The sequence below is a fragment of the Stenella coeruleoalba genome (genome assembly GCF_951394435.1).
Source record: "Stenella coeruleoalba genome assembly, chromosome: 1".
In the NCBI taxonomy this organism is placed as follows: Eukaryota; Metazoa; Chordata; class Mammalia; order Artiodactyla; family Delphinidae; genus Stenella; species Stenella coeruleoalba.
The window spans coordinates 113,870,411-113,894,128 of record NC_137169.1 but is presented as its reverse complement, the minus strand read 5'-3'; the positions used below and the strand labels follow the sequence as shown (position 1 = coordinate 113,894,128).

At 55.3% G+C, this 23,718-nt stretch overlaps 1 protein-coding gene across 5 annotated transcripts in view; it reads right to left on the bottom strand.

Annotated features, from left to right (window-relative positions):
* The window catches only part of KIRREL1 (kirre like nephrin family adhesion molecule 1), a 101,189-nt gene that overhangs the window by 6,405 nt on the left and 71,066 nt on the right, over positions 1 to 23,718 (bottom strand). Inside the window, exons 2-13 of one of the 5 annotated variants that reach the window (XM_079918056.1) lie at positions 15,633 to 15,782; positions 13,666 to 13,815; positions 8,599 to 8,756; positions 6,512 to 6,662; positions 5,362 to 5,467; positions 5,065 to 5,213; positions 4,747 to 4,874; positions 3,879 to 4,053; positions 3,688 to 3,788; positions 1,842 to 2,040; positions 442 to 549; positions 137 to 276 (exon numbers count right to left, since the gene is read on the bottom strand). In XM_079918056.1, the coding sequence (XP_079774182.1) occupies positions 137 to 276; positions 442 to 549; positions 1,842 to 2,040; positions 3,688 to 3,788; positions 3,879 to 4,053; positions 4,747 to 4,874; positions 5,065 to 5,213; positions 5,362 to 5,467; positions 6,512 to 6,662; positions 8,599 to 8,756; positions 13,666 to 13,815; positions 15,633 to 15,782 (1,715 nt within the window). Of the gene's footprint in view, positions 1 to 136; positions 550 to 1,841; positions 2,041 to 3,687; positions 3,789 to 3,878; positions 4,054 to 4,746; positions 4,875 to 5,064; positions 5,214 to 5,361; positions 5,468 to 6,511; positions 6,663 to 8,598; positions 8,757 to 13,665; positions 13,816 to 15,632; positions 15,783 to 22,233; positions 22,496 to 23,718 lie in introns of those variants that run through there. The other 4 variants (XM_079918058.1, XM_079918057.1, XM_079918054.1 and 1 more) reach the window with 4 other exon arrangements.

The following is a 23,718-nucleotide window of genomic DNA, read 5'->3' as shown; positions in this document are numbered from 1 at the left end:
TGTGTGAGCATATGGGGGAGGGAGCAGGGTCAAGGTAGGATGACTGAGGGAGGAGAGAGCGACAGTATTGGTGAGCTGGGCAGGAGCCGGTCCCAAGAGTGTGGGGAGAGCTGGGCCAGGGAGGAGGGACCCTTACGGAGTAGATGGCCTTCATGACACGGGTTGCCGTGGAGACGCTGGCAGCATCGTCCTCCCGGTCCGAATGCATGGTGAGTGGCTCCCGGTTCACTGTCTCCACCTTGATGTCCAGCTTTCTCAGGGTCACGTCTTTGCGACCTGGGACAGGAGGAGCAGCCTGGACGCTTTCTGCCAGCCTCTGCAGAGGCTGTTTCCGGACCCACCTGGCCTGGGGAGCACCGCTGTCAACCCCCTCACCTCTCCCAGGCCCTGCCTGTTGGGGACCCCCAGGAGGGCCGCGGCCTGAGCAGGGCCCATACTCACTGCCTTTGCGGCGCCGGTAGAGGAAGAACACCAAGGCGATGAAGAAGAAGGTGAGCAGGGTGCCTGCGCCGATGGTGGCCCCGGCGATGATGCCCACAGGTAACACCTCTTCAGAGGAGGGAAGGAAGAGGGGGAGGGTGAGGATGGGGGCACACGGAGGAGCTGAGCTCAGTGCTGGCTGAAGGTGAGGACAGCCGAGCTCCGTGCGCCCCTGGATCGTGCCCAGGTTTTATGTTTCAGCTGAGCTGTGTTCAGTTAAAGTCAAGGTGGGATTTGAGAGGAAGTCGGCACTGTTTGGGTTTAGACCCGTGCTACAGCTTCATCAGAACTGGGATCAGCTTGACCCTGGCCTTGGTGGTCCATCTGGCCCTCTCTTGCAGCCCACCTGTCTGCGAGGCTGGTCTCTCCTTCCTGGGTTGGGCTCTTGTCTGAGATCAGCTGTCCCCACATTCTCCCATCTGCCATGTGTTCTGACCTCTTTCACTGCCTTCCCCACACACACCATTGTGACCGCTCCACCTGTACCTACCCTCCCAGGGCTCAAACGGTTCTGGTTGGTTCCCCCTGCTCCCCAGAGATGAGAAGGACCCAGGAATCCTGCCTCCAGCTTCTTCTCCCTTCCTGGCTGTCCTGGATGGATCAGATCCATGTAAGTCTCTTCTCCTCCAGAAAGCCTTCCCTGCAGAGTCCCGCCTCACTCTATTACTCTGTTCTTCTCCACCAACCCCTTGCTCTTGCTGGTGTCCTCAGCTAAGAAAGACTCGAGGGGACCTCCAGTTATTTTCCCCCATCTCCCATGTCAAATGGCTAGTTCTCATTAAAAAACAAAAGAGGAGCGGGGGAGCTCTTTCCTCATCAGAGTTGGGAGCTTCCAAAAACGTCAAAGGCGTGATGCCTCTTTCATCACACTAGAAGTGCCTTAAGGGAGGGAATATGTGTCTCCTACCAGACTAAGGATTCGTGAAGGGGTAGGGGAACCGAAGCTTCCTGGGCACCTATTCTATGCCAGGTACTTCATGAATATCTTCTCATTTAATCCTCACACCAACCCAGTGAGGTAGGGAGTGTGACTCCCTTTCACAGATCATTTCATTTTTCTCCATCTGAAGTCATTTGCTACCACTCTGTAAGTTCTCCACTGCACTGAAAGTTCCCGGAGGGCAAGGACTGTGTTCGTTCACATCTGTCCCTGCAGTTCCTAGAGGGGGTGGCTGGCACATAGCAGATGCTCAATAAATGTTTAAAAATGCGAGTGGGTTTTCCAACTGAGCACCAAGGCCAGGCTCTGGTGGGCAGGCCCAGGAGGGAGCTGTCTCTCTGAGCCGTGCCCCCAGAGGGAAGAGGGAGCAGAGTCCCCAGGCTGCCCTGCGCCCTGGCTACACAGCCAGCACTGCTGTCACCTCGCTCTTCCAGCTGGATGATGGCTGTGCCTGGGCCGAAGCTGTTCCAGGCTGTGCAGTTGTAGTGGGTCTGAAAGTCGGCCTCCATGACGTTGTTGATGGTGAGCGTGGACAGGACCCCGCTGCCTGAGTTGGTCCTCTCCACCGTGTAGCGTTCCAGGGTCCCCACCTCCAGGAAGTTCTCCTTCCATGCCCATGCCTGGGGTGGGGAGGGCAGCACAGGATGAGGAAGAGGGAGGCAGGTGGCAGAAACACCTGACCCACCCTCCAGGCATCCTCACATCCTCACCCCATGTGCTCTTAAGTCCAGCCCCACGCTTGCCCTAAAACAAGCCCACGTCGCACCTGCTGCCTCAAACCCTGGCATCAAACCTCCAGTCTAGGAGAAGCAGCGGCTCCCAAACATGCCTGCGACATGTGCTGGGACCATTCAAATACGCTCAGAGACACTCTTTAACATGCAGATTCCCGGGGCTTATCTCCTTCATTTGACTCTCCGGGGGAGAGGCCCAGGAATCTCTATTTTGTTGCTGCTGTCTTTGGTGGGGCAAGGGAGAGCAATTTTATTCGGAAAGCCAGCAGGCCAAGAAGACGGTCGACTACTGTCCCAGAGACCCACCTTCTCCAAGTTGGAATTCAGGCTTCTTTCATTGGGAATCTCTGTTTTTGTACCAACCCCAGCGGATCCAATGAAGCAACATGTGGGACCCCGGATGTGATAAAACAAATCCTGGGTGGAGAACCAGGAACCCTGGGCTCTAGGCCTGACTCTCCCCTCGAGCCCTGTGGAGCCTCCCCTTCCCTCTCTGGGTCTCAGTTTCCTAGAAAAGGAGAGGACCAGGCTAGAGGCAGACAGTGCTCCAGCTCTCCTCCAGCTCCGATAGTCTGAGCTTCTAACTAAACATAACTTAACCTTCAACCTCACCTTTAACCACTCCACAGCTGGCCCTACACAGCCCACTGGCTCTGGAGACTCATCCACAGACCCTTATAACGAGTGGGAATTGGCACCGGAGAGCTGTCTCTCCCAGGCTCTTCCATCCCCGACCCCCTAGCCGGGGCATCCCCCCCTTTGTATCCCCCTCCCTCAGAGTGGAACCCGAGGGAGGGAGAGTCACTGAGAACTGGCTCGTTTCCAGGCATCAGTCCTCCTAGCTCTGCAAGGAAAGCCCCCCCGGGAGCCAAGCCGCCCGCTGCCCAGGTGGCCATGGTAATGAAGTGTCTCTGGGCAGCCGTGGAGTTAGCCAAATGGTCATTAAATGTGATGAGGGGTTTGACGGTTAATGGTCACGGGAGGAATTAATGGTTCATGGTGTGGGGGAGAGGGAGGGGGGGTGGAGAGTGGCATGGGGGCTGGTAGGAGGAGAAAGGCAGGAGAAGGGAGAGGAGGGGATGACAGGATGGGACAGAACTGAGGGGGCAGGGCGGAGGGGCAGAAGGCAGAGGAGAGGGCAAGGAAGAGATCGGGAGGCTGAGGAAAGGGGAGGAGACGAGGGAGAGGAAAGAGCAGGCGTGAAAGCCCAGGGGAACCAGCAGCATATCCAGGGAGGCTCCACCAGGCCTTTCACACGTGTTGTCACATCGCCTCTCATGGCAACCCTGTTTGGTAGGGATCACTGCCCCTATTTTACGGATGAGGAAACTGAGGTTCCCCATAACAAGTAACTGGCTCAGGGTCACACAACAAGTAAGAGAGGAGATGGCATTTGAACAGGAAGACGGACAGAGGGACAGAGTCAGAGGATGAGAAGCACAGGGCGCAGGAAAGGCCTGGGGAAAGTGGGAGGAGGCTGAGACAAGCAGGGAAGCAAACGGCTGCCGGCCCGGGGCCGGGCCCAGCACTCACAATGCGGTCTGGGGGTGGCGTGCTCCCGATGAAACACTCCACCTTGCCACCATCACCCCTGACGGCGTACTGCACGGCCTCGCTGGAGATAATGGGGGGCCCTGCAAGTAAGAAGACGTGGTCACGGCCAGCTGGGACCTCCAGCGCCTGCCTCCCCCTCACAGGCCCCCCGCCCCCCTCAGGCCACTCACCATTCACATAAAGTGGCACCTCCCGCTCGGCCACTCCGATCCGAGGCACGATGGCCCGGCAGGTGTAGGTGCCGGCATCGGCCTGGGTCACCGACTTCAGCAGCAGCTGGTTGCTGTTACTCAGGACCTGGGCAGAGAGAGCAGCCTCGGGTGGGGAGCCAGGAGGCCTGGGCCCCTAGATCCGTGCGGGCCCCCGCATTGGAGGCATTGGAAAGAAAGCAGGAAGGGCCACAAGTGAATTCCCAGAAGGGAAACAGGGTCCCGAGTCTATCTGGTCCATCCCCTGACTCTAAACAGGTTGGCATTTAGACACATCATCTCTATATAAGAGCGGGCAGAAGTGGGTGGAGGCTCAGGAGGGCAGGCGAGGCTGCCATCGATCTGTACAGAGGATGCAGCCGCTTCTGGTCATCTGTTCTAATGCTTCTCTAGTGCCAAATGAGGTAGGAAGTTTCACTCTGAAATCCCTCTTTTTGCAACTGTGGCCCAAATTGTCCAAGGCAGGTCGCTGTAGAGCGGCACAATTCAGCCTTCTTTCCTCTAGTGAGTCATCCCAGCTTCTCCACCCTCCTATGCAGCATTCTTGTACCAGGTCTCTTGCCACTGCAGCAGTTCCACTCAGGGCCCCTGCCCCCCTCCCACCCCACAGGTTATCACGTCCCTCCCACTGCCACTGCAGCGGCCAGCTGTCTGCCGAGGAGGGTGGGGTTGACTGCAAGCACCGTCCTTCTCTTCCAAATCCTGAGAACTTGGAAATAGCCCAGGTTCAAATTGAAAAATAATGCTGCACCTCCTTTACCCCCTCTCTCCCCAGCCTGTGGCCAGGCTCCTTCCTTCCAGCATCCCGGAGAGGCAGCAAACTTCTTACCATGTTTGAGTCCTTTTTGGTCCAGGTGAGGGTGAGGGGGGGATTCCCAACCCAGACACAGGTGAGGGTCACATCAGAGCCAATGTCTGTGGTCGTGGGTTTGGGGTCCACTACAATCCGGGGAGCAACTGAGGTAGAAAAGAACAGCCCGTGAGGGTCTGAGTCTCCCTGGGGGTCAGCTTCAATCTCTGTCCTCTTCCTTCTCCTGTCCGGCCTCCTCTCCACACCCCCTCAGCCTCATGGAGCCCCCCCAACCCCACCCCAGGCCCTTTAAAGCCCCGGCCCTCTGTCCCCACCCCCGCCCCTGCAGCTACTCACAGTGGACATTGACTAAAGTGCTGACATTGGTGCTTCCCACTTTGTTGTAAACCTCACAGGACACAGGCTCCGTGAAGAAGGAATAATCAACATTCGTCTCATAGCGACTCTCGTGGGCGTCTTCGATCAGAAAGCCCCCCTTGGCCCACCTGGGGGAACAGGCAACACAGAGCGGGGTCAGGCCTTGGGGCCCCCTCACTCACGTCCAGTGGCCTGTCCTCCTCAGCCCCCCACTCCTGGCCTCAAGGGCCACCCAGTATCCTTCCCCAGAGTGTGCCCAGCCCCTGCCCCTCCCACCTGTAGCCCAGGATCTCAGGGTTGGCTGTGGCCTGGCACGTAAAGACGACGCGCTCGCCCTCCTGCACCGTCTGTGGCTCAATGGACAGGGTCACCGTAGGAGGGTCTGCAAAGCAGAGGACTGGAAGTCAGGGTCTTTTCTGTCCCTCAAATTTCTTTTTCTCTCTCTAGCACACACACTCAGACCTCACCCGCGTGGTGACCCGGGAATTTGACTTTGCAGTGTACCAGCTCCAATAAACAAGGCTTCTTCACCTTTATTCCAGGAGCCTCTAGGGGCCGGCTAGGGTGACGACCAAGGATGATACCAGAGGGACAAATGAGTCAGAAGGTGTATTGACGGATGTGACCACTAGGCGTCAGTGTGGGCTCGTTAGGCTCACTGACCGGGATGGGGGTGGGGCATCTCTCCAATCGCTGCCACTCTCCCACCCTTCCCTGGGGAGTGGGAGTTTATTGAGCACTTACCAAGTAGCATACTCCATGCTAGATGCCCTTACACTATATCTCACTTAATGCTCACAACCCTGAGAAGCAGGTACAGGTCCACAACCCCTTATCTGAACCCCCTGGAACTAGATGTGTTTCAGAATTTGGGATATTTCAAGGGTTAGAAAGGTAACGGTGGGCACAGACCGTTTACTGTGTAAGACCCCCAGCACAGTCTGGGCAATATCCCACAGACACACGCATTAATACATCTGCAGTGAAATGTATAGCTATTCCAATTAAGTGGGTTAAATAAAAGACTACGAAGAGCCTCGGTTCAGGTTTTGCCACCCAAGCGCTTTTGGTTTAGAATTTCCGATAAGGGATTGTAGGCCTGCATTTTATTTTCTGCACGTATACCGAATTAGAAACTGAGGCTCAGAGAGATTATGTCATTGCCCAAAGTCACACGGTTTAAACCCGGGAACTGCCTGGCTCACAGCTGATGCCTCTTCTACCAGCCCTCAGGGTTCAAACCAGGGAATCCAAGACGACGAAGAAATGGAGCATCTGTCCCAGGGCGCCTGGGGGATTCTTCTGTGCTTCTCAAAGGGTGCTGCCCCCCCACCCCGCCCTTCCCGGGCTCCTTCCCAGGATGCCACTCAAGGTGCACATTCCCCCCACCCCACGATCCCTGCCTCCACCCCAGGACCCTGCTCACGGTGCACGTCGAGCTCGATGGACGTCTCCTTGCCGCTCGGGATGGCCTCGTTCACGCTGCGGCAGGTGAAGACACGCCCAATATCCAGGTCTGTGGGGTTGATGAGCAGCTGGCTGATGGTGGTCTCCCTCTTCCCATCCTTCAGCAGTTCCTGGGGTGGCGGAAACAAGGGTGGGAGACACGGTTAAGCTAAAAGCCCCCTCCTCTGCTCTCAGGGTGACCCGCTCAGAGCTGGCTTGCTGGAGGGGTATTTAACCTGAAGCTCAACCCTCCCCCAGCCCCTACCGCCTCCCCAGGTTTGGGTTGGTTTAGTTTTTAATTAATAGACTTTATGATTTTTTTAAGAGAAGTTTTACGTTTACAGAAAAGTTGAATAGAAAATACAGAGAGTTCCTGTATACCCTCCTCTCTAGCCCCCCAGTTTCCCCTATTATTCATTAACATGATGCACTAGCGTGATACATGTGTTACAACTGATGAACCAACATTGGTACCAATACTAATGAAAGCCCATAGTTTACATTAGAGTTCACTCTCTGTGTTGCACAGTTTTCCCCACGGTTTTGAGTTCCATTCCCGGAATCCCCTGAGTCCAGCCCAAGTCCTTCCTCTTCTGGAAAGTCTTCCTTTGCTATCCCAGCCCTCAGGACTCTCTCCCCAGCCTGAACTTGTGCCCCTTGCAGGCAGTCTGTCCTCCACACCGCTCTGGTCACATCCGGCCTTGCCTCTTAGGCACCGTGCATGTGTGTTTCAGCGCTGGGTCTCTCCTGCTAGACCGTAAACTCCTTGAGGGCAGGGAAAGGATTCACAGGCTCAAAATCTCATACCAGCTCAGTGATATCCAACCTGAGGTCCCTGGACATGATCATAGGAACACTTGGGCTGTTTTCCATATTGTACACTGCCTAAGGGAAACCATACTGTTAAGCAAAGTAGGGGCCCACAGTTTGACAGCAATATATAGGCAGCCTTGCTGGGCCCGGTGTGGTACCGGAACAGCACCAGCCCAGTGCAGTAACACCAGCCCCCTCCTGCTGCTTCAAAGCTCCATCGTGTCTTTAAGGAGTACAAAAAAGGGGGGTGGATGACAAATGGCCGTTAACCAATCAGTTTGTTTGGTTGCCAAAATATTCAAAACATGAAGCCCTAGAGGAAAAAAATAACGGAGTTCTTGGTAGTGAAAAAGTTAAGCACCACTGAAGCCAAACTGCCACTTGTCAAAGGGTGAATCGAAGGCCAGAGACAAGTGACTTGTCCAAGGTCATACAGAGCGTCAAGGGCAGAGCTAATCCGGGTACTCACTCCCTGGGGCCACACATTCCGAGGCACACAGGTGAGCATTCTCTCTCCACTCAATGAGAATTGTCTCCTGAAGCATCTAGCAAAGGGCTGGGTACATATGTGCTTGTCCCCAGCTGACAGGAGGAGCTCCAAACAGGAGATCTGGATTCTAATTCCAGCTCCACCGTCAACTTTGCCGTGTGATCCCGGGCAAGTAACTTGATGTCTTTCTCTGCCACAGGTTCCTCATCTATAACAGGTACACGTAATCCCTGCCTCCCCAAGCTCTTAGTTGCGCCGACTGGGAACACATACCAACTAGAGGCTGGGGGAAGAAAGTCGAGGGGCTCAGTAGCGAGAGGTCACGTTCTGATGCAGGCACAAACCCCAGCTCTGCAGCATGTCAGCTTTGTGACCCTGGCAAGTCACTCAGCCTCTCTGACCATCAGTTCACTCTTTGTGAGTTGGAAATATCACCTAATTTATGAAACTCCTGTGAGGTTTAAGAGAGACTGTCCACAAAAATCTTAGCATGCACAGTGCCTGGTACACAGTAGGGGCTTAATCAGTGTAGCTATTGTCAGCATTATTCTTAGTCTCTGCTAACTGTTGACTGGCCCTGGGAATTCACTTCTCTTCTCCGGACCTCAACTTTCCCAACTGTTTAATGGGAGGATTGGACCAGATGGTCTCTGAGGCCCCTGTTCACATCTGTCTCCCCGAGTCTGTGGTCAGATCCATGTGGGAAAGGAAAGGTGAACTGGGATGTGGCCCAGGAGGATCTGTGGGAATAGGCAGGGTCTCACCGTGCTGGCTACGGCGCCCTCCTGCTGCGTCCCATCCCGGAACCAGATGATGGTGGCAGCAGGCTTGGCGTTGAAGGCTCGGCACGTGAGGTTGTGGGGGGCGCCTGCCTGCAGCAGAATCACAGGACCGCCATCGATCCTGGTGTCCTCCGGGGGGACTGTGGAGAAGAGCAGAGCAGAGTCAGTCCAGGATGCAGCCAACACTGCCCGTATGACCAAAACCCCTGCCCCTGGAGGCATCTCTCCCTCTGCATGTCCACCCCTTGGCAGGGCAGGGCCATCCTTACCCCCTAACTTATAATCACTGTATCTGTTGCTCCTGTGGCCTGGGGGGCCTGGCACAGAAAGGTGGCTACCTCCACGGAGTTTCTTATGTCCATTCCCTCCTGTGTGTGCCTCTGCCCTGGGACAGCCAGATGAGGGGGTCTATCACGGCAACCTCCGAAATGGACTCCCCGCCTCCAGTCCCTGGTGGCCTTAAGCCATCCGTCATGCTGGCAGGTTATTTTCTCTAGAGAGCAGGTAAGACGGTGCCACTTCCCTGCTCAAACACCTTCCATGTCTACCAGCTGCCATGGGCGTGAGTTGCAAGCCTCTCTGCCTGCCGTCCAGGGTTCCTCAGGCCAAGTCCTGCACTTTCGCATCTCCTCGTCTCGTTTTTGGTGTTCTTTCCCTCAGGGCTTCTCTTGAACTGCTGTCCATCCTGTTCACATCCCAGATGCTGCACAGGGCCCTCCATGCCACATCCCCCACAATCACCACCTTAGTGGTTCCCAGCCTGTCACTTGGAGCTCCAAGCACTATCTACCTTGTGTTTGTGTTACTTAACATGATTATCCATGCCCCCTCCCCAACCCAAACCGTCATCCCTGAAAAAGCAGGAACTCCATCTCACTAATGTTTATACAGTCTCCAGTGCCTAGAACATGACCAAAGCAGGCTCTGGCTAAATGCTTAAGGAACTGAATCCACCAGATGTCTGATACTAGGAAGTAGGGGGGTCTCTCCCTGTCCTATTCCCATAGGCTTCTAAATGCTCAGGTGAACCAGACTGCAAGTTCCCTGGGAGCAGGGGCTGCCTCTTATTTTCTCTTAAAGCCCCAAGATCTAGTGCAGAGGCTGGTTGATAGCACATCCTGGGGGATATTAGCTGAATTAGTGGCTAAGTGATTGATGAAATAAAGGCAGAAGGGTTTGGATTATAATTTTGATTCCCGGTCCACCTCATGTTCATTGGCCAGCAATGTGAAAGGGTTTTGTTTGCTTTTTGCTGGGAAAAACCAGAAAGACTCAGAGGGGCCTTTCCGAGGGAACCCTTGAGAGGAGACCCTGGGAGGCCCATGAGTCCAGTTGTGGGCAGGGCGGTCCTGTAGTTTATGAAATGACAGTCTCCATGCTGGGATTTCTAAGAGAAAGGAAGCACTTGTAGCCCATCCCAGGACTCTGCTCAACTCATGCATGTAGAGTGGGAGGGTGTGAAAAGCATGGGTTGTAGAACCAGGCGGCCCCAGTTTCAAATCCTGGCATGTGTCACGTGATCTTGGGTGAAGCCCTCAAGTCACAGTTTCTTCAACAGAGACATACGGTGCTCATTCCCGGGGCCCTCATGAAGGCCAGATGAGGGCTGTCGTGTGCAGGGCACGCGCGCGTGATGTGTGCAGCGTGTTCACTTTACTGCTCGGACAAGAGGCAGCAGTGCCTCCAACTCCTGACTGGTGAATGATTGCTGAATCCCGGGCTCTTCCTCTTTGCTCACCAGCTGTACCTGGCTCCAATGCCAGATGGGCGCAGATTTGCAAACAGGGTGGAAAGGAGAGAAATGGATAAAGAGCCGCCACTCGGGGTCTCCTGGTCTGCGTGGGCCCCTCCAAGGTCACACCTTGCTGCCACACCCCAGGAGGACAGTTCTGGATGGGCAGAGGAGGGGAAGGCTTCTCCTTGCATCGGCTCTCCCTTCCCTTGTAAGGTTGACCCTCGCCCTTTGTTCAGGGAAGGCCGCCCACCTGTCACCTCTGCCACTAGCCCACCTTTCTCTTCGTATCTGGGGCAAGAAGGAAATTAAGGCTGTTGAGGTGTCTGCTTATCCATCACTACCATGCTCAGTTAGGCGTGTGTCCCTGTGTATGTTTACGAACACATTTTTAGGACTTGTGACTTAAATCTGTGTATCAATATGTACATGTGTCTGAGGCCTCAGCTTCCTTGTTTGTAAAATTCAAAAAGCACACTGACATCTGTCCCCCAGAGTCGTTACTGTGAAGGTGAAAGGAGACCAAGGATATGAAGCCGACTGTAAACTGTAACGTGATCGACGGCATCTCCACCATTCACTGGACGCCCACCCCATGTCAGCTCAAGCGCCTCACGTATATACGATTTCATTTCATCCTCACCACAGAGTGTTTTTCATTAATCCTTTCATGGTAAATACCATTAACCTCCATTTACAGACAAGGTACTGAGGCTCAGGGACAGGAGAGTGAGCTGAATGTCAGGGCTGGGTGTGGACCAGGCCCGCCGAAGCCATGCCCATCACCACTGCACTCGAGCGGTTCTTGCTGTGAGTAATGAGGGAGCCATGGGTCTGTAGATAAATATTATGCCTGCGTCTGCATCTGCGAGGGAGTGGGAGGCAGCTTCTCCGAGCCCTGAGGCAGGAAGAATGAAAGGCCATTCAGTGACCTGGGCTGGGCTGGGGTGGGCCACTGAGGGGCATGGCTACAGGGGAGGCGAGGTGACGAGGCTGGCCGTGTGCAGGGAGGCTGATTCCGAGCAGTGAACACAGCCTACTCTCGGCCCTGCCCCGTCTCTGAGCCCCAGGCTGCCATGAACGAAGGCTGTGTGTAAGCAGGTAAGCAGGGAGGATGCACAGACGTCTTGCCTTCTCAGTGCCTCCACGTGGCTGCAGGAGGCAGGGAGTGTGAGAATTCCAGAGAGACAAGGAGGGGGAGGGAGGGGAAAGGAGCAGCCGGCTTCATCTTTCATCTCTTTTACTCTTGGGGCTTCCTCCCGTTCCCCTCATCCACCTAAATCACTCAGACACGCTAGGAAGGCCCACACCCTCAACACTGACCGTGCCCTGCGGACAAGCCAGTCAGCTCCTCCCTCGCTGACTCGCAAGCTTTTGTAAACAAGGTACTCCTCCATCTAGGGTTCCCATCGATATTCTCCTCTGCCAGGAAGCCTTCCCTGATTGAACCAAGACACTGGATGCCATTATGAAGTTCCTGGGAAATCTGGGGGCTTGGTTGGCCTCTACTCATCTCTCTCTATTTCTCCGCCTCTGTGCTGGGGTAGGAGAGGGAAGGGAGAGTATCAAGGGCCCCTCATTAGAATGGGAGTTCTCCAGTCTAGAAGTAGCACCTTCCAGGATCCAAGCCAAAGCAGTTAGGGAGGGAAAAAGACAGAAGGTCTCCTAAGAATCTCACGTTCCCTCGGAATGCCTGGTCCGGTGTCGGGGCTCATACACTCTCCAACGAGGCATGGAAGTGGATGTCTTGGCATCCCATGCCTATAGCCCTGGTGGTTAGCGAACTCTTGCTTCCTAACCTCCATCCTGCTTCTTGTTAATTCTTCCCATTTGTCCTCACCGGAGAGGAAAAGCGAGTCATCCACCAGCCCTGAGTCCTAGTCCTTCAGGGTCTTCGCATCCAGAGAAACTGGCTGTCAGGTCCCTCCAGTCCTCACTTCTTCTGACACCTCACATCTGCCCAGACCTTCGGAGTTTACAACTCCCTGCTCAGGGAGAAGCAAAGCGGCAGTTGCTAAGAAAAAGCTGGCAGCCCATGTTACCGATGAGAAACTTGTTGTCCAGAGGTTATGACCTCTTCCGTGTCATGGTGCCAAAATGGACCAAGTCTCCTGACTCCCATTCCAGGCCTCTTGCCACCACACTCAGATGACTTGTCATGTTCTCACCTTTCTCCCCCAAGTAAGAACATTCCTTGTGTCCACACTCACTCATCTCATCTCCCCCCTCCTTTCCTTCCATCCCTCCTGGGGGCGTCCCCCACTTCAATGATTTCAGGGTTGGGGAGAGAAAATAGAGGGAGCAGGACAGATCAAGTGGAGGCAGGAAAAAAGAAAGGGACAGAGTGGATGACAAAGAGGAAGAAAGAGGGTCACAGGCAGACAGAGCCAGGCCGGAGACAAGCAGAGCAGAGGCAGAGGCCCAGCCCGAGCACCAGAGCTTGAGGGAGACAGAAAGACTGATGGAGCTGGAGGTACCGCCAGGGAGGGGAAGGCACGGAACAGAGGAGGCGAAGGCGTGTCAGAGCTGGCCTCGTTCCGTACTGCGTGCAGGAGAGAATCCCCTCATTATGCAAATGGCCCTGGGTGTTGCCATAGAGGGACATCTGTTCTGTATCCCGTGGGCAGCAGCCGGGGGGTGGGGGGCTCGGCTTCCGAGACAAGCCTTCCTCCAGCAGCTCCTGCAGACTCAGCCAGGACCCCTGCCCGCCCCGTCCCCGCACCCCGCCCTCAGCCCTCAAAGCCCCGTCCTGCTTCCCTGCTCCCTGAGGAGGGCTCTAGGTGAAGCAGGGAAGAAGGGGTGTGTGCTGAGCGGGGAAAGGAGGGAGCGAAGGGAAGAGGGGCTGAGTTCAAGGAAAAGGAGCCGAGCGGGTAGTTTCTGGGGCTCCGAGGCAGCTGAGAGGGAGAGGAAGGGAGAAGCTTCCAACAAGCCCATCTGCCAGGAGAGGCCCGGTCCCCATGGTCAACATGCCCCCACTCTGGTGGGGAGAGCTTTGTATCCAGAAGGCTGAGCCCCGTCCCTGCGTGGCCTGGGCACAGGCAGGGGCAGGGAGGATGCCAGAGCTCACACAGTCCACGTGTCCAGCAGTGGGTGCCCACATGCCCATTTTTTCCTCTTCTATCTGAACTTGGCTTTGGAAGAAGTTTAAAGGATTTGGGGAGGGAAAGCTAGGGAGACAGTGGGGGCAGACATGAGGCCAGGAATAGAGAGTGAGAAGCTGGGAAATAAAAGAGGAAATTGGAGAAGGGGGGACAGCCAGGATGCCAAGAGACAGAGACAGGAGGCTGGGGGCCCTGCAGGATGTCGGGGGTTATTACTGAGCACGGTGAGTTTCGCTCGCCGGGAGCGCAGGGCGGCCTCCGTGGCCTGGCACTCGTAAGAGGCGTCGTCAGAGAGCTCGGCATCTGTGATCTCCAGGTTGTACTGCCCGGCCTCTGCAGAGCCCACGACCCGGTACCGTGGCCAGGCTGCAGGAACAGAAAGGGCGAGCCCAGGTGAGCCCAGCCCTAACCTGGGGATCGACCTGGACCACCCTGCCCCACAAGGGTGCATCCTCTCCCCATGTCAGGGTCCGCATCCCATTCCAGGGCCAGCACTCCTCCCTCCACCCTCTCCTGGGACCCCCCCAGGGGCCCTTGACGAGGAAGAGGTCCCCATGCAGACACTGTGACGTCACAACCTCCTACAGTGAGGATGGGAGCCACAAAGCAGAAGGAGTGATGGGGGAGAGCAGAAGGGGGAGATGAGCAGAAGCAGATGAAATCTCCGAAGCTGTTTGCAGACAAATGTCTCTCATAATAATAGGAAAGAAAGAGGAAAAAAAAAAAAAAAAAAAAGGCAGACAGCAGGGAGAAAAGGAGAGAAAGAGGGGAGGGTGTGTGGGCGTTAAGAAATATAGGCCATCGCAGCTCAGACATGAGCTCACCAGGGCCAGAGGGAAGCCCAAGGCAGGCTAAGGTCTCACCACCACTCGCCTAGGGAGGGATGCACGAGGCAGGGTCCTGCCAGCTCCCTGAAGGAGCCCCGAAACGAAGAGTCCCGTCCCCTGCAGAAGCCACGCCTCTGGCCTCTGCAATCCAGTCTCCCTCGCCCTCCGTCCTCCAGGCTCTTGCCCACCCCCTCACACTCTGTCCTCCTCTCTCGTGGTCCCCACCATCAGCTCCCTCCCACCATCTCCCTCTGTCCAGAGGCTATCGATTCTTTTCACTCCGTATCTATTGATCTCTCTCTCTCTCCCTGTTTCTTTCTCTTTCTATCATCAATAGATCCGCCAGCCCCATCTCCTTCCTTCATACAGATGGCTCTATACAGACAAATTTCCCCTACCTGCTCTAATACACGGAACCCACAGCAAATAGTCTCAAGCCCTGGAAGACAACAAGAATAAAAATACACCATCCCTCCCTACTTTCACCATTACCCCGCTTTACAGTGGGCAATGTGTTTTCACAAAGCATATTCTCTCATTGGGTTCAAAACTCGCAAACGCATTTATAAGGCAGACAGACCCACGACTATTATGCCTGTTTGACCCAGTAGTAAACTAAGGCCCAGAGAGGTGAAGTGGCTTTCCTAAGGTCACCCAGCTGGGAGGAGGCAGAGGCAGGTCTTGACTCCCCATCCACTCCGCCAGGCGGCCTTTCCAAAAGTATCTTTACTTGTTTTGGAATATAGGAGGGTTTCCCCACCCCAGCACATTATGTTTGTTTCCACAGTGGCTCCATAGTGCTTCATAAAGGCTTGATGAATGAATAAATACAGTGCTCAGGCTGATAGTAAAATGAATTTGTGACCACTGAGAGGACACTGCCTGGGCATGGGGCAGGAGAGAGGCTGGAGCAAAGCCAGCCTGGCATGGAACATAGGACATAGAAGGTACTGTGTCCTCCCCCTGCAAGAGCAGGGGGGCTCTGGAGTCTCCCAGCACCTCCTGCCTCACCTGGCTGCCTGCAGCTCCCCTTGTGGTGTCTGTCTGTCTGAAGCTCTCTTATGTAAAGGTCTCTTGGTTTCTCTTGATCTCTCAGGCTTCCCGTTGGCCTTTCACGAGCCAGTCCACAGCCAGGAGGAAAGGCAGAGCTGTGGGTTTTGGAAAGCAGTGGAGACAGAGCTCGAGAGGAGAGGGAGGGAGACTGACTCACACAGAAATGGGAGAGGGGAGGCTAGAGCACAGAGAAGAAACATGGTGAGGAATGAAGGGATGTTGGGTCCAGGAGTCTCTGTTGGTGGGGGAGGGATGAAAAGATGGGGTAGTCTGGACGCTTGGCTGGCTGCATGGCCCACTCACCTTTGAGGCCCTGGCCCATGCCCAGCGCCAGCCCATCCTTGGTCCATTGCACGATCCCCGAGTAGTTGAGCAGCACGCAGGGGAGCACGGCCCGCTGTCCAGCCACCACAGTCTGGTCGGCTGGCTCCTGGCTGAAGCGGGTCTGGGTCCCTGGCAAGGCCAAAGCGGTACTGGGTAAGGAGATGAGTGAGGACAGAGGGCTCCACTAAGAGGCCGAGCCTCCCAGGCTTCCACTCCCACCCTGCACCGGGCCCGAGAGAGAGAGGTGAAGGCTGGGAAGGTGGACCCTCCAGCCCCCGTCCCACTTCGGCCTCAACCCCTTCCCTCCAAGATGCCGTGTGCTCGCCCTGGATTGCTTCCTCCCTCCGTGGCCCATGGGAATGGGTTTCAGGAGCTGAAGTACTCAGCAGGCAGAGAAAGTGGTGCAGTGTTACGGAAAGGCCTTAGAGACCAGGCTAGTCCAACCCTCTCATTTTACAGACGAGGACACTGAGGCCCAGAGAGGACACTCCCTTTCCCAAGGACGCCCAGTGAGTTAAGGACAGAGCAGGGATAAATCCTGAGCCTCGCTCCCCTGCCCCCAGCCCCCTGTCAATGGGTGGCACCTTCATAACACATGCTGTGGTGATGCCACGGTCCCCCACGATTCCTGAGACATGCATATACCACCGTACCCCTACTTGGACTTGTGTACGTGGCCAACGTGAGGTCGCGCATGTGTGTACAACTATGCCAGGTACAGTTCCCCCTTGAACACATCAGGTACATAAAGGCAGGTTCTACGGGACAGGCACGTCCACATGTACGCATATAAGCTTCCTGGATGACGGTGAATCCTAAACAAAGTAGCTCTGAACCCACTTCTTGCACACTTTCCCCATTCCGTGTTCACCCCTTGCTCCCCCGAGAGCATGAGTGCATACACACGGATACACCTGCTCACGCCCAGCCTCCCGCCCCGTGGGAGCTGACAGGCCACGTGACTTTGTTCCGCTCTCCCTCTGGCTGCGGGAGCTACACATGGCTGCCCACTGGCAGCTCGGCCGGGAGCATTTGATCAGAGAACTGCAGAGTAATTGCCTTTAATTGTGGAGCCTAAATGGAGCAGGGAATTGGATCGCGGGTTTCTTCTCCCCCCACTGCTCCCACCCACCCACTCCAGCCAATGCTGGTCAGCCCGGTGGTGGGGCAGTCCTGGCACCATGCTGTGACCATCAGCTTCCCGCGCTGGGCCCCAGGAAATGGAGGGGCTGCGGGACAGCACAGGGACAGGTCTGGGGCTTCCCATGCACGTCCCCAATCTGTCACACACTGTAACCCAAATCAGTTTTGCCCGGAACTCTGGGGACTCCTCCCCCTTCTTCCCCTCCCCAGCTCCCAAGTCTTTGCAGAGACCACAGTCCCCAGATCCAACTCTTCCCAAACCCAGCTTTGCAAAATCTGTCTGATCCTCCATCACTCCCGTGTATAAGCAAACAGAACTGTCCCCCCGCCATTCCAAGACCTCCCTCTAAGACACCAAAATCAGGACCCTCGTCTTCTCATCGCCTCCCTTCTTCTTTTTCCTCCTCCAGCTCCATCTCTCCCCTTCTTTCCAAACCTGCCTCACATTCCCTTCACCCAGGAAGTCCTCCTAGGTTGATCTTTACCTCCAGCTTGTCCCATCTTTCAGCCCTGCTGTCACAGTTCTATCCATGGCATTTCCTGTCTCACGCTATCAGTCTATGCCCACGCTTTTGTCTGCCATGGGGTAGAGGGCAGCTGGTGGGTGACGGTGTTTGCCCTATCTGTTTCACTAGAATGGGAACCTCTCCTCAAGGCCAAGGGCCATGCTGGCTTTTCACTCTGAACCTCCCTGGACATTCGACAACGGGATTGGTAGTTGCACATAAAGAGGACTGAGAGAGGGGGCGCAGATAGGAGTGGACTGATGCCAGCATATGGTTTAATACAAAAGGGCAGCCTCTTTTGGTTAAGTGTGCAAATCCACCTCTCTGGGTTTGCAGGGGGTCAAGAAGTTAGAAACAGCAGCTCCCCAACTCTGCTGACCTGACGGCCCATCCATGTCTTCTAAAGGAAAGGAAAAGGCTCACCCTTATTTCCTGGGATTAGGGTGGCAGGAGTTGAGATCCTGGGGGAGGGGTGGGTCAGGTGAGTAAGCCGGCATTACTAATTCAGGCATTGCCCTCATTATTATTCAAATTTATTCATACCATTGCGCATTTCTCTAGCGCAGCTACAGGCTGCAAACTCTCCACACTCACGTTTCTCCTTCCCACAGCCCCCGGAGCCCAAGTCAAGGGCTTGCGAGTAGAGTGGCCTGTGAGCCCTGGCTCAGAGATGGAATTTATATTCACAGCTTTTCTGCGTGGGGTCTGGACACCCTGGTGTCCTGTTGAAGTCTCCCGAGGACAGTGAGAAGCTGGTTCCATCCACTGGGAGCGAGGAGGCAGCTCATCCCGCAGCAGGATGGAGTCAGAGTCAGCGATGGGCATCTTGCCGGAGGGAGGGGTGGTGTGACCTTGGGCTGTCACTGTCCCATCCCAGCCTCCTCCGTGTGCTCGCCTGTACCTGTGACAAGTCTAGACTAAGTATTGCAAACTCCCTTTTAAGAGCAGAGGTTTAGGAAACAGACTTAGGTTTGCATAGTGCTTCTGCCACCTCCTACCAGTATGACCATGGCCGAGTTACTCTCTAAGCCTCTTTCTCCTTACTGGTAAACTGGGGGATGATGACGCTTACCTGGACTGCTGAAGAGTTAAATGGGATGAGCTGGATGACATGCCTGGTACATTCCCTTGCCTGTGCCCACGGAATGGTAGCTATGACCCTATTTATCCTGGGCAGTTAGATAATCAGAGGGACCGGTGGAAACATGAGCAATGACATGACAAAGAAGGTATCTGTCGTCCTGCGGATTTTGAAATAGGTGCCTCTTGGCATAGGCCTGGTTGAAGCAACTTGGAGACGGGGGAATGGAAGCAATAACCCAGAAGAGAGTCCAGAGAGGAGGGGAAACAAGGGGTCTCAGGAATTTAACTTGATGGAAAGGCCGTGTAGATCTTGAGCCTGCAAAAGAGGTAAGCAATGTTGGTTGGCCCCAAAACAGCCCCTGCAGCCAAGACAGTATCCGAGAGAGAGGCCAGATGCCACGGGTTGTCCTGACCTGGATCAAGATTAAGAGGAAGCCCCAAGCCTGCCATGGCCAAGTCCCACTCTCCCTATTTTGCCCACTCCAGGCTTTTCTCCTTGTCTCCAGGTCCCTACACAGGCCTTTCCTGGACAGAACACTGCTCCCTCCCTTTCCCTTGGGATTCAAATAGTCACCTCCTCTGTGAAGTCCTCCTTGCTTGCCTGCATGCCCTCAGAGCTCTCTGTACTCACTTCCCACCTCTGCTATAGTAGGTCCACGCTGCATTGCCCACCCCTGCCCAGCCCAGGGGAAACTCCTTGCGTCTGGACTGTGTCACTCAGAGCACCAGTCCCATCACCCAGCACAGGGCCTGGCTGCCAGGCCCACAGCAGGTGTTGCGAATATGTCTGTGGATTGATGGAGTGAGAGTGAGCAAATGCTTGAGTGAACAGTCCTGCCTGCGCAACCCCATCGAGGGAAGGAGGCAAAACACCCCGTTCCCCGGGTCAGGCTCACAGACCGCGGTAAAGGCAGACAGGGCAGGAGAGTGGAGGGGCGGGAAAGGGCTCTCCCTGCTGGCGGGGGAGGAACGGTGCTGGGGGCACTCCTGGGAGGCTCCCTGAAGGAGGGAGTGTGGAGCAGAGCTGGGACAGGTAGGGGGGAAACAGAACTCTGGAAGTTTCTGGTGCAGTGATGGGTATGGGTGAAGAGGGGATACGGGGATTGCGGAGAAAGAGAGCCTAGAAAGTGAGCCATGAGTGCAGGCATCTGACAGGCACAACAGGAAGGGCAGAGGTGGCGTTACCAATGCAAAGGGTACATGTCAAGAAGGCACCAGGAACCATCATCAGTGATCTCACAAGAGCACACACAAATCAGAGAACACACACATGCCTCAGAGGTCCCGGCGGCCTGGGCCTTCCACCGGCCATGACGTCTGCGACACCTGTGACGCGGAGCAGAGTCTGCATTGGAACTGGGGGGTAGGGGTGGTGGTGAAATGTCAGCCCCATCCCTGTGCCCACACCCCACTTCCGGGAAATAAAACCAGGGCAAACCAAGATGCAGGGGACTGGCTGGATGTGGGATGGGACGCGGGAAGAGCCTGAACACAAACAGAATGGTGACAAAAGACCAGCCTCCAAAGCAGCAGCGGCAGCACTGAATCAGCAGCCTTGCCTCCCCGGCAACTCCAGTCTGGGGCGAGTGCAAATCCGCGTGTGTGTTTTTAAGTGAATTCCCGCCTGCTTTCATCCTGCTGCCTCCCTGTCTTCAGACACCATCACAGATGTTGGTGAGCTCTCAAGCAGCCATTGTGAAGGCAGACAGAGAAGAAGTGTGCTGTACACAGCCGCACGGAGACTCACACACTTACAGACTGATGGGGAGGCTGGCAGAGGCGCCAATGACACCGGGAAGCGGAGACAAAGACAGACCAGGCAGAGGGAGAGTGAAAGAGAGAAAGGAGACTGGAGGAGAAGCAGGAAGGGAAGAGGAGATCTCAGAAAGAGGCCAGGAAAGAAAAAGACACAGGCCCAGGGCAGAGAAACAGAGAGAAAAGCACTGGGAAAGGCCCGGTGATACAAAGACGCCCAGGCGCCACAGAGACCCAGGCCAAGGTAGGAAGGTGATGGTGAATGTGGCCACAGGGGGCCAGGACCTCATCTCCAGCTCGGTTCCGTCCTTCAGACGTGTTGCCAGAAGGCTGGGCGGTCTCAGACTCCAGATGGGTGCCATGGGGTGGGGCCTCTGGGCTCCTCCCCTATTTCCCACCAGCTTCCCCCCAGCCCTCCTTCCTTCTAGGTTAACCCTGGCCCTCACCATCCCACCCCATAACACAAAGCTCCTCTGGCCTCCACCTTGGAATGGTTCCCTCCCCTCTTCTTATTCCGCATTGTTTGGGCTTCTGGTTATAGCACTTATCACAGCCTGCCTTGGATTAAAAGTTACTCATGTGTGTGCGTTTCTGTCTTTCCCGGTCTCCTGGGAGCCCCTGGAGAACAGAGTTGCTTGGATTTACCTTTCTTGTCCCTTCAGTCCCAGCAATGTTCCTTAATAATGCTAACTCCCAATTAGAAGATGCTGACTATGTACTGGGCACCAGTGCAGATGTCTTAGAGACACCGTTTCCATCATTATAATCCAGGGCACAGCGGTGGTTATGGTCTCCATGTTACAGTGAAGGGAAATAAGACTCAGACAGGAAGTGGCAGAGATAGTGCTCTAGGCACTGTGCTGTGCTGTAGGAATATCCAAGAAGTATTTCCTGAATACACTGGACTCATGGCCTCCACCCCAGAGAACTTCTGGTGCCCCCAAGCTCTGCGCCCATCTGCTACTTCTGATCTCCACTCTATACTCAGACTTGCATCTTCACTGTGTTTACCTCCTGGGAGGGCGCTGCTCCCTGCTGAGATCTGGGGCCGGCCTGTACCCTATAGCCACGCAGGACTTGCCCCACACGCTGCAACCAACCATCGGAGAAGGCTTGATGTAAATATTCCTACATGAAGGGAGAGTGGTTCCAAAGGCTGGCAGGACCATCAGTGGCACCTAAAGAGGTTTTCAATCAATCGCAAATGTCACCCTTTGAGCCGCCAACGCCCACCAGTAGAAGTGGTAGCAATAACATAGCCTCTGCTTGTGAAGCGCCGGACATTGTGCCAAGTACCTCACGAAGACTAGTTCACTTAATGTACACAACAACATGATGAGGTAGGTACCATTAGTATCCCTAATAAGGACCTAAGGTTCAGAGAGATAAGCAGCTTCCTCCCAGGCACACAGCTGGTAAGTGTCGGGGCCTGTAAGCAAGGCGACGGGCCGGAACACCTGGCTCCCCTGGAATGCCATCTCGCCAGCGTGGCTGCTGCCGCCTTCCACCTCTCACCACCCCCTGGGCCTCTTAGCTCAGACTCTGGCCATTGTGCAAACTGGGGCCTCTCTGTCTCCCCTCGACGCTGTCCCCTCACTAGGACAGCCTCTCCTCGTCTCTCAGCATCACCCCCCTCTCCTTCCCAACGCTGATCTTCCTGGGGTGACACTGCCTTCCAGCTCTGCTTGCTCTCCTACTCCCTGCTTCATCCTCAGCACAGCACAGGTGAGGCCACCTATCCCCATCTCTGTGTGTGAACACATCTCCTGTTCCTGCTGGGCCTATCCCCGGGGTTGGGGACTAGGTTCCCACAAAGGCCTGATGAGGACAGAGAGGTTGAATCCCATTTTTGACTGAGAACTAGGAATTGACCTCTACATCTATCGTAGAGAGGCTGGGAATGCTTACAGATTCTCAGACACAGCTGTGGAGTTCTTGTGGACACATATGTACCACAGCACATAAGCACACGTTCACTGGTGCGCGCGTACGCGCGCGCGCACACACACACACACACACACACACACACACACAGTCTTTTGCATCTTTGCATTCAAGTACAAGTTTCTGCACCCATGTCTTGGCACATGTACCTTGATGGTCGTGTTCCCGGAGCCTTGCCTGCTATGCCAGCTGGGAACAAGAGAGGGAGTGGAGGCAAACACAGGAGACGCCAAGGAAGCCAGGCTGCAGGAGACAGGGGTGGTGGAGGCCGAGCCCTGTCTCCCCGGATTTATCAAATGAGAAGTAATGAACCCCCTGGGCCGGAGCAGTCCCCATGCTCTCCACTCCAGATCGCTGCTGGTTCAAAGGGAAGACTTTGATTCGCACCGACAGCTTTCAGATGGAACTAAATCTCTCCACACTCTACTGTTCCTTCTTCCACTCTCCCTCCCTCTCTCTGCCCTCACATCTTCGCTCTCCCACCCTTCCCCAAGAGCTTCTCCCCCACTATCCCAGCCATTCCCTTCCTGCTCTATGAAAAATACAACAGCCAGAGAGGGCCCCTCCTATCCATTGGATTCTCTCACGGAGAAAAGAGGATTGCAATTCTCTGGGCTGGGCCAGCAAAGGGGAAAGGAGAGGAGGAACGGAGATTTGCACTTTTGATAGAGGAGGCAGGGGAGCAGGGAGGAAGGGAGATTGGGGTGGGGTTGGGGGGGGAGGAACGAACTGGCTGGGGCGGGCAGAATGAGGATGAGGACAGGAGAGAAAGGCAGAGACCCCGGCTGCCCACAGCAGAGACATAGAGGCAGAGAGAGAAGCAGGTTCAGAGCCCTTAGACCAGACGCTGCCAGAAGGGAAGTACCACGCCTGCCCAGCCGACTGGTCATGAGGGGTGTGGGTCTGCTGACTCTGCCTTATACAGAGCCCAGCCCAGAATCCAAAAGTGTCCAAATGCGATGTGACCTAGAGACTATAAGCCCCTCCTCTGAGAGGTCAGGGGTCAGGGGTCAGAAAGCTGCACTGACTTGCTCCCAGCAGATAAGCTCAGGCTTGGCTGTGAGTAGAGGTCTGTGATATGGACATCAGATGAACACCCCAGAGACAAGTTCCTCAACATTCAAGGACTATTACGGCCCCCACTCTGCTGCCCACCAGCATTTACCACACCAAAGTATCTCACAGTGTGAAGTGAAAAAGACACAGTGGGCAGCAGGGGCCTCAGAAGCGGACCCCTCGGCTCCACTGGCCCACCTACCTTCACCCCCTTCCCACTTTTGGTCCTTTCTCATCCCAGGAGGCCAAAGCCATAGGCAGGAGAAGCAGTCTCTCCTCCCTCCCCACAAACTGCTTGGCCAAGCCACCCCGATGTCTATCTCCAAGGCTGGGGTATGGTAGGGACAGCTGAAGGGGAACCTTTCCAGGGACCAGATGGGCTTTTACAAGTGGCCACAATCTGGCCTGGTTTCCTCGCATTGAACAGACCAGAGAGGCTGGCTGCAGAGGCTGGCCGTGGGGCTCTGGTATTCATAGTGACGGGGCACAGGAGTTCAGTGGTCTGCGCCAGTGCATTACTCACCGAAAGAGGCAAGAACAGAACCCTGAAAGAGGGCAGGGGAACTGGCCCAGCACCA